General features: G+C 33.2%; 1 protein-coding gene and 2 long non-coding RNA genes across 3 annotated transcripts in view; 1 reads left to right on the top strand and 2 right to left on the bottom strand.

The window, feature by feature from the left end:
• Window positions 1–1,184, top strand: part of LOC107615282 (peroxidase 5-like) — a 2,649-nt gene extending 1,465 nt beyond the window's left edge. The window contains exon 2 of the mRNA XM_016317372.2: window positions 257–1,184. Within this exon, the coding sequence (XP_016172858.1) occupies window positions 257–1,024 (768 nt within the window). The 3' untranslated portion in view covers window positions 1,025–1,184. The remainder of the gene's footprint in view (window positions 1–256) is intronic.
• Window positions 6,062–6,639, bottom strand: LOC110266393. The gene is made up of 3 exons (XR_002353725.1): window positions 6,423–6,639; window positions 6,255–6,323; window positions 6,062–6,157 (listed from the first exon to the last, which is right to left on the bottom strand). It is a non-coding gene; the product is annotated as an uncharacterized LOC110266393 (long non-coding RNA).
• On the bottom strand, window positions 7,261–8,429 carry LOC110266326. Its single transcript, XR_002353583.1, has 2 exons — window positions 8,113–8,429; window positions 7,261–8,021 (listed from the first exon to the last, which is right to left on the bottom strand). It is a non-coding gene; the product is annotated as an uncharacterized LOC110266326 (long non-coding RNA).

Here is a 10,970-nt window from a genome sequence, read left to right as displayed (position 1 = left end):
TTAATTAACTTTTTTAAAATTATTTTATTTATTTTAAAATTTAGATCATAAATCATAACTTTTTAGTTAATACTAAAATTTGATTCTCCATATTTTCTTTTATAAAAAGTGTTATGTCCTTAATATTTCTCAATTTTTTAATTAACATGGAAATGAAGTTTAACAAATTCAATAATAAAAAACAACACTCCATGTATCACTCCATGTGCTTGTTGATTCTGACATATATTTGTGCCATTCTTGTTATTATGTTCAGGGTTGTGATGGTTCTGTATTACTAGAATCCACTCCTGGAAACCCAGCTGAGAGAGACCACCCGGCCAACAACCCAAGTCTACGTGGCTTCCACGTCATCGAAGAAGCTAAGGCCCAAATAGAGTCCCTGTGCCCTGAAACGGTGTCGTGCGCAGACATTCTTGCCTTCGCCGCACGCGACAGCGCTTACAAATCCGGCGACATTAACTACGCCGTACCGGCAGGCCGCAGAGACGGGCGAGTCTCCATCAGCCAAGAAGTAACAGAAAACTTGCCTGCACCAACCTTCAACGCCGACCAACTCATAACCAACTTCGCAAGAAAAGGCTTGTCCGCTGATGAACTCGTTACTCTCTCGGGAGCGCATTCCATTGGTGTATCTCATTGTTCTTCATTCTCCAACCGCTTATATACACCCTTGCCTCAAGACCCTCCTATGGACTCCGAGTTCTCCTCATTGTTGAAAACCAAGTGTCCTTCTAACGTTAATGGCGATGGTGGATTTGATCCGACGGTGGTGATTGACGCATTTACGCCAAAGCGGTTGGACAATAAGTACTATAAGGGATTGATGAAGCAGCGTGGGTTGTTGAGTTCGGATCAAGCGTTGTTGAGCAGTGAATCAACTAGCGAAATGGTGGTAAGCAATGCTAAACACGGTTTGCATTGGTCAGTGAAGTTTGCAAAGGCTATGGTGCGTATGGGGTCTATTGATGTGCTTACAGGCGAGCAAGGCGAGATTAGGAGACACTGTAGCCTGGTTAACTAAGGCTGTGTTTGGTTTGTGTATGTATTAAGACATAGATATTAAAACATAGACATAAAATATTTGTATTTGTGTATAGTGTTTGGATATAATAAATATGATATTAGAAGAGTGTCTAATATTGTGTTTGTTTTAAAGAATAAGACACTACATAATTAGTAAAAGACTATTTTTTTCTCTATAATTTAAAATAAAAATAAAATAATTAATAAAAAAACTACTTCAGAAACTTGCAAATTGCTTCCAGGGTATCTCCCCCCTACTCCCAAAAATCTCTTTTCTAGCCTCCTCCTTCTTTGCTGTTTGGTGGATATTTTTTGGGCGCATTTTTTTATGGTTCTTCTTTCTCGAGACGATTCTTCTTCTTGGATCATTATTTGCAGGTTTATTTAGCCAGTGTTGTTCACAGAGTATTACTCATCGATGGAAAGCGCGTGTGTTAATATCGGATTTTATTCATTACCGTCGAAATATTCCAGAGGTGCCACTCTCTTTCTCTATATTCATATCAATGTTTCTTTTTTATTTTCTACAGAACATCTGATGCGTTTTTGGTGTCATGAAAGTGAATTAATGACAAAATTAATAATTTCTCATTGCTTCTCAAAATGAAATGGATATAAAATTATCCTGATAAGGGTTAAAAACTTAAAATGCTATTGCATCTTGTATGACCCATTTAGAATGGAGACCACAAAATATAATAAAATTTTTCTACAATTAGCTGAAGTTCATTACAAAAAAATGTTTAAAATTAATTAACATCACTACGCACAGGACTTGTTTAAGCATATAACTCTTATTTTATATATACGTGAGTGTGATTGTTGCCATTACCCCATTCTTGAAGATTGATATAATCCCAGAAGCATTCCAAGGAACCATTAACTGAGAATCTAGTAAGGTAACCAATTTAATTTCATAGGAGATTAAAATCTTTGAACTCTAGAATTTTATATGTATGGCATAGTGATTCTTACATTAATAGTGGGAATTGAGTTTAAATTCTTACAGTCATCTTTGTAACAAGCTAGGTTGATTTTGAATTCAAGGCCAAGTTCTTGTTTTCTGTTGGGAGTATCTACAAGACTTCACCACTAATGGTGATGACATCCTTGAGATCTGAAGAATCAAAGGATGACATGAGAAGTGGAAGAGAGAAGAGATTGGATGAAGAGGAAAATTGCAGGCTGGTTGGTGTGGCAAAAATTGACTCAATTGATGATTTTCTCATGAATTCCTTCCTTACCCTTCCAATTGAGTGCCTTGCTGATCTCAATTTCTGCCTCATCTTAAAGAAGAGATCATCATCACAGTTTGAACATTGTTGAATCGTATTTTAATTTATTTCGTAATCCAAGTTGGAAATATTGAGTAATGGCTTAAATGAATTCATCATACTATTGGTAAAGAAATTGCTTTATCTTTATAAAGTACTAAAGAGGAGTGAATTTTATCTTTTTCTTTTGTTATTGGATTCCTTAGTTGTGAACTGTTTAATTTATTGTATTATATCTATCCCATTTTAGATAAGCATGACTTCAAGAATGCATAAGGAGCAAACAAGGAAAGAAAATCTCAAGGAATAAAACTACAAGAGGAGAAGACAAAGTGCTAGTAACTTATGGTGGCTGTTGGAAATGTTAATAGACTTTGAAAGTTGTATTTTTTTTTTATGTGATATTTGGCTTTGTATTTGTACAATGAATCATGACAAACAATAGCATAAGAGTAAACTTGGCTTAGCTTTAGCAAATACATAATTTATTGCTGGGTCCTTCTTTTGTAATGAAATTATATGAATTGAAAATTCAATGAAAAGTTGTTTCTTTGATGTTTACTTTGGTTTGTTCTATTTCTTTTTTTGGTTAATAGTATTTGAAGTTATATCTTGTATGATTTGCACAAATATATAAGTGCATAAATTAAGAATTCAGGTTATAAACATCAACACAGGATTAAGAAAACACAAGTTATAAGCAAGACTTGATTCCAAATCTGTAGAATTCAATAGAATTTTGCAGTTTTGCAAAAATTTAAGTGCACAGTTGCACACACTCACCTAATAAGTAAGTTAAGTGCAGAAACCTAATATACATAATGCATAATTCAATAGAATCTAGTAGGATTGCACAATTTTAAGTGCAACTTGCACAATATAGTTAACATTTACCCAATGGATAATTTAGTTGCATAATAGCAGAAAATCAACATAGAAAATTGGACAATATGAATAAAATTCTATTCATGCATAAAAGAGTTGCAAATTAGCTAGTGTACTTCACTTGATTAGCATAAGAAAAAACAACATTTCACTGAAAAGTCTAATAAGTTTTAGCAAAAGAGACCATAATAAGTTAACTACTAAGACCACCATTTACACCCAACAATAGCTAAAAGTTTTCCATTATATCTCGTGCGAATGCTGCCTTTTCTTCGTCCAAACTCCAATAGGTTGCCTTCAATTCTGGATTCTGCACAAATTTCTTTACAATTTACACGATCTCCATTGTGTTAAAACCAAGACTCTTTAGCGTTTGGCCAAGATTCACTTACTCATTAACACCAGACATTGCATTGGCTAGTACCTGCACATGCTTTCCTTGATCCTCAACCGCAGCTTTAAAAGTTTCAGCTAAATTTGATAGGACTGCAGCATCATTGTTTTTTCTTGTTGCAGTGTGACGTCATTGCTTTTTCTTGTTGCAGTGTGACGTCCTTTATTAAATAACTCTAGACGATTTTGTGGTGCTCGATGACCTTGAACCCACTCATTCACATGATACCGAACATTTCTATAAAGGGATAAAAATCCTCTCCCATTAGTATAGCCAGCATCCACTAAGTAATAACACCCTAAAACGGAAGGATGGAAAAATATAAGAAATAAATTGTAATTCTCATAAACAATAGTTATTATTCTTTTTAAAAGATTAATTTAGACATACCAATAGGTATTTTCAAGTCATTATGTCGAGTAATAGCATCCCTAAGTACCCTTGAATCAGATGCCGAGCCTTCCCAACCACTAAGGACATAGACGAAATTCATGTTCCGGTTGCAAACTCCTAAGACATTGGTGGATATTCTAGATTTCCTCGTCCGATATCTAGATTTATCACTCTTCGGGACTGTGACATCTATGTAAGTTCCATCTAATGTTCCTAGACAACCTTATCAAATGTAAAAAAAAAAAAAGTTATTTCACGCAGAGTAAACTTGACCAATAAAAATTGGAGCTACATACACGACCTACCTTGAACCATTTCCATCTGGGATCTACACAATCTTCCGGTACAGGGTTTGCCTTTGCAAATAAGATACTTTGGACACGCAAAACTGAACACAGTACCTTGTGAAAATACCTACTAATAGTTTTCCCAGACCTATAGAACCTAACTTGTACGCTGCAATTTTTGGTATGGTGAGCTAATATGATTAAGGAAGTAGCTACTTGCTCGCCTATGCCAACATGACCATCTTCGTCTAATCCACCTTGAATTTGTAGCAATTCACATAAAGTTGTAAATGCATTCAAACTCATTCTTAACTCCCATATGCAATTTCTATCTCCACCCTCCCCAATGATATTATCTAATGCATCTCGCCTTAATGGCAGTGTGTTCACTCTTCGACCAATCGAAGAATGACCCCGCCTTCTATTCCTAATATACATATATAAAGTGACTAAAAAAAGCAGCATTAATGTATCAAATTGCATTCTCATAATCCAGTAATATCCAACACATAACTTAATTTATTCAGAACGATCCATCATCACTTCCTAAGAAACAATAACAAATAAATACATAAATGAAGAACTCTAATAATTTATACAAATAGAAAAAACACTCAATTAAACAACTAAAAATAGGAAAAACACCCATCACATAAGTATATGCACACATAATCAAGTTCAAAGCATACTAATAGATTTCAAACTTAAGTAACCAATCAATTGACTTAGATGCCATGAACAAAATAGAAAAGATATGATTGAAATCTATACATATCAATAAAAATGTCAGCTGAAAAATAATTAAGAGTTTTAATATGTAATTTTTTATTAATTAAAATAAAGAAAATAATGCTTTGAGGCATGTGATTAATAACTTTCTAAGACAAAATTAACTCTAACTACTATCACAATTAAACAACAACCAGACTTGTAATTTAACATGTCAAAAAAGAGACGATTTGCGGCGGTATAATCACTACTAGAAATAGGGTATTTTCGGACGAATTTTGAGACGAAATTGAAATAAATTTCGAATAAATTATAGACAATTTTCTTTCAAACAAAATTGAGACGAACTTTTTTTGTTCCAAAAAGCCTTGTTGCTAATTTACATTTTGTCTGAAATTTTATTCGAAATTTTTTTCAGACGATTTTGTGACAGATTTCGAATAGGCATTTATCTGCTAGATTTCTAACTATTATGATGTATTTTAGACGAATTTTAGACAGATTAGCCAACATAAAGACAATGTATTTCAGACAAATTTCAAACGCAAAAATATTTCAATTTAGACAAATTTCAAACAAAAAATATATTTTATTTCAGACAAATTTCTAACAAATTTAGTCAAATATAACAAATTTTTTTCGAACAAATTTTAGACAAATTTAATTTAAAAGAATTTACGTATTTGAAACAAATTTCATACAAAACAAAAAATTATTTTCACACAACTTTTCTACAAATTTAATATAATATTTCAAACAATTTTCATACAAAATAATTTACTATTTAATATATAAATATTTATTAAAATAAATTGTATTCGATCTGCTTTCTATATTAAGACCATCATAATCATTTTTTTCATATTACATCATCGAAATTATAAACACATAATAAAGTCGTGAAAAAGGTAATTATCATAAAAGAGTTAAAAAATATTTATTATTAAAATACTTTTGTCCATAAATGTAATCAAACTAAAATAAGAAAAAAAATACTTAAACTAAAACAAAAAAAGCCTTTAAAAAAGTCAAATATCATGAATAAAATAAAATGTACTAACTAATTCACCTAAATTTCTTAATCTAAATCAGAAAAAATATATACTCCTGACATCAATCACTTATGTTATCATCCTCATCATCACTAGAGCCTGTCCCAAACTCATCTTCTGTAGGATCAGACAAGGTTGAAGGAAGTAGGAGATTCAAGTTTTTATACAAAGCATGAATTATCTTTTTAGTAGAACCAATTCTTTTCTGTTGAACCTTTAGTTGACGTCCTTGATCTTTTAACTTGTGCTCAGCATCATTCAACTTAACCTTTTGCTCTTACCACTGGAGAATACATAAATAAAAACAAAATGTTAAATTCAAAGACATTGGCAAATGATAGAAAAAGAAAAGTGTCAATAGAGTTGAAGGAAAACTACTAACAGTGTTAATAGGATCAAGAGTTTGTATTGAATCAACAACCATAGCACGAGGGGAAAGAAGCTGAGCTTTCTTCAATATGTCCTGAAAACTAAATTAAATAAAAAAGCATACAAGTATCTAGACTTCACCATAAAGTTCTCGCAAGTTAAGGCTATTACATGAAATAATCACTTAATAGGACCCAGACAATAACTTCAATGAAAATCCATGTATAAAACAAAAAATAATATAGCAAGAAGAATGCTACTACCAGCAAAACTAATCAGAAAAAATCCAGATTTCCATCTCAATATCAGTACTTGAATATAAATATATATCTGATTTAATCCTACGGCGTTCTGTTCTGTTACCAATTTACTCAAGGCTCTGTCACATGACATAAAACAAAATAAATGTAACCAAATTAGAGAAGGTTAACTGACTCTAAACCCAAAGTACAGTCACAAATCAAATGTTAAACTTCAATGCCCACATCAGGAAATCAAATATTATCCCAAACTACAATATCAGGATGCAGGAAAGAAACCCAATAAAAGCTAACCTCTTCACCACAACATAAAACTCGAGACGCTTTGTCTTCACTGCAACCCTTTGCTATCATTGTTGCCATCTTCCAATCAAATTGTGACAATAAAAGAAAGCATTAGTGTTAAGAGTTTTGTATACTCTTAATTTAAAAGAAATCAAATTGAACTCCCCAAGTCCAATCAGCAAAATCTGAAACAAGATAGATAATAATAATATTACAATCCATAAGATCGACCAAGTTAACAATGAATGTAAGCACCAACCACAAACCTCGTCATAATCAAACTCTAAAAATTTAAAAAACTCATCAACAAAACATAACAAACAAATTATCAAACAGAGAATATGCATAGTAATATTTTTCCAGAAAGATATTTGTCCTCTTCTTCATTTTGGTTATGATGCACAACATAGAAGACCAATCCTACAACAGCAGATAAGCCAAGGAGTACCCAGATCCAGCAAGAGAACCTTCACTAACCAGGTGCTGAAAATTGGAAGCTCATCGTCGGATCTTTTGATAGCTGCACAACAGGTCCATCAAGCCCTAAAATCATTTATTCTCCAGCAATCAGAAGCATGCCTCAAGCCCCAATAGAATAAAAAAGGGAAAAACTCAAAGATCTCTCAGATTTTGTGCTCTTTCACCAGCTTGATATTGCTGATCCTGCAAGTGTTGCTTCTCTTGCAGATTTCACAAACTGTTTGCTCTAGGAAACCAGAGAACATACTTATTGGACCAAGCAAGTAATGCTTAACTAAAACTGTGAGACCTAACTGAATATAAAGTAATTACAAGCATGTGACATGGCAACATAATGCGAAATGGGTACCCAATGCCCAGCAACTGGCTAGTTCAAAGCACATTAACAACATACTAAAAAAATTTAACAAATAATCATTCAATGATTTCAACAAAAACACCAAGCAGCAGCAGCATAGCAGAGCTGCAAAACACACAACAGCACACCCAGAACCCAGAATCCACGGCAGCACACCCAGAACCCAGAATCCACAGCAACACACCCAGAACCCAGAGCAAATCAATGATTTGAACAAAAGCACAAAACCCTATAATCATTCAATGATTTGTTAATTTCTGAACAGAGAGTCAGAGAATAAAATGAAAAATGAAGAACAACTGCACACCAAAGCCACTGACCTTCGAGAGGGTGACGAGGCGACGGCGACGGCAACAGGACGACCGCGAGCAGGATGAATCTAATGGAGGATGGGCACCAAGCAAGCTAAGGAAGAAGACAGAGAACAGGGGGTTCGATTTGGATAACGTCAACAGTAGAAAGAGAGACTCCTCGAATGGCCACGGACGGTGGCAGTGGGTCACTAAGTTCGGCGGCGGTGGAGGCTAGCTAGGTTTTCCCCTTTTGTTTTCTTTGGTGCAGGAACGAATGAAAGTAAGAAAGGAACGAGAAGAGACAACGCGTTTTCTTCTTTTTTATTTTTTATTTTTTTCCTCTCAAACGACGTAGCATTAGGCAAACCGGTTCTTATTTTTTATTTTTACCTAATTTTTTATTCTTATTTATTATTTGTATTATTTTTTTAAAATATTTGATATAATTTATTTTTAAGTTTTTATATATGTGATTCTTTGAGATACACTTTGTCTTAAATTTTGAATTATTATAACGTAAATAATTAAAAGAATAAATTAAAAAATAATAGACTAATTTAAGATATAAACAATATTTTTATACTAAATGTTAAAATTTTTCAATAAACATTTGAAATTCGTTTGAAAACTGGTACACTTTCAAATAGAATTTACAAATGATGTTATTTTCATCCCAAATTTGCGGGAAAAAATTTTAGCTACTTCGAAGGGTAAGCTATAGTAAAAGTATTTAAGACTAATTATAGACAAATTTGGGATAGAATTAACATTTTTCAAAATGCGTCCCAAATCCGTTTGAAATTATTGCGCATATTCAGATGAAATACAAACGAATTATAGTTTTTGTTCAAAATATGTTGCTAATCTGTATGAAAATTTTGGCGCCATCCAAAAAAAATTGGCGCCAAAATTTGGGACAAAATTTAGACAAATTTAGGATAGAATATATTATTCCAATGTCTCCACTAAAAGTTGTTCAACATTTGTCTCAAATTTCTCCGAAATGAAAAAGTCATTCAGACGGAATAAATTTCGTTTAAAATTTTCGTCCGAAAAATCCTATTTAGTACATATGAGATGATGCAGAACAAAAAAGAGATTTCATGGAGTTAACGCCAAATTTTTTTTATACTATAATATTTACACATAAAAATGATTTAAATTTTGAGTTTGTGGTTTAAGCATTTAATAGAAATACACCCGCAAAAAAAAAAACTTAAAAATTTTCTACCAATCAATACTTCAATAGCTAAGAAGGAATGGAATTTGGCCCACATGCAAAGCGAGAAAAAGGGGTTAACATGATAAACAGTACTATCCACCTAAGGAAGAGATATAATTGAACTTTCACCAATTAAGAAATAATAATTAAAAACTCAAGCAAGTCCCAATCTTCTAACCCAATTAATCAATTCAAAGTCCTATTATTCCACATGTCAGAATCAGATTCCACCCCACCCAAAAGAACAAATAAAAAAAAACCTACACAACAGTTAAAGCTAGAAAATTATAAAGATGCAAGCAAACGTTGCAAATCAAGAAAGCTAAAACGGTGCATTAGAAGGGAAATTGGAAGAGCAGCAACTTACAGATTCAAAACTTCGAAGAGAACATAATAGAGTTTATGTTGTTCCTCCTTCTCTCGCTCTCAAGAGCCACTGTCAGTAATTCAGTATACAGAAGAAATTATCATTGGCTAGGATTTCAATCAAACAGGAGAGACATTTGGAATTTCAGAAAATGACTTAGGATAAAATTGTCTGAAAAAAGTGATATAGATCCGTGTCTATCGCCTAAAATTCATTTCTCACCATTTTACTGAGACATGAAATACATATTTTTTGTGTATGTATGTGTATAAGCGTGTCCTTCTTAATTTTGTGTCTCACATTCCAAACAATAGACATGCCCCACTGTGTCTATGTCTTGGCAAGACACGGACATGAAACAAACGGAGTGTAATTACACATAGTTGTCACCATTTCTTTTATGCTGAAAACTCATCTACACGTGAAGATAGTAATTAAAAGGAAAAGTATAGGGAGTAAAGTTTTCATTAATCAAGAATTGAACGATTCAATTAATAATGATTAATTTTAAATTATTTTTTTAAATTTAAAATTTGATTAATTGATATTAATGGTATTTTTGAATCAAAACTCACCCTAATTTATTTTCACTTCCACTCACCATTTACCACACAAAATCACAAATCCTAATTCCTCTTCTCAATGCCTCACGTTGTCGCGGTTTCGTCCTCGCACCACTAGTATCGCCGCAGCACCGTCCTCGCGCGCCATTGCTAGTCGTCCTTGCATCCTTCTCCGCCACCTCATCTGCCGTTCACGCAGAAAAGACAGCCACCATCGCGCTTCTATTTCACGCTCATCGCGTCCCATCGCGACTCCCCATCGCTCGCCACTCGCACCCCACGACTCTCCCTCCGCCACGACGCGATCAACTACTCCTATCCATGGCGACTCCTCCACTCGTCGCAATACGCCACCGCGAGTTCTCCCACTGTCCACGCAATGCCGTCCATGACGTCGTCGCCGGCCACCCTGCGACTCTTCTTCTCCTCCTCCTATTTGGTTTTGAATGATTTTTTTAACTAATTTTTTATGTTTCGTTTTTTACATTTCGGATGATTCTTTTTATTAGTTTTGGATGATTCTTTTTCTTATGTTTTGTATATTTTTTCTTAGGATTTAGATAATTCTTTATCTTATGTTTTGGTGCTTTTTATTTTTTAGAGTTTCAAAGTTTTTTTTGAAAAGAGGAATTAGTATTTGCGTAATAAATGATAAAATGTGAATTAGAGTAAGAAGAGACAATTAATAATCATTAATTTTGTATTTTTTTTTAAAAAAAATTTAAATAACTAT

This window comes from Arachis ipaensis, chromosome B09, assembly GCF_000816755.2.
Source record: "Arachis ipaensis cultivar K30076 chromosome B09, Araip1.1, whole genome shotgun sequence".
NCBI lineage: Eukaryota > Viridiplantae > Streptophyta > Magnoliopsida > Fabales > Fabaceae > Arachis > Arachis ipaensis.
This window is presented reverse-complemented; position numbering and strand designations above follow the sequence as displayed.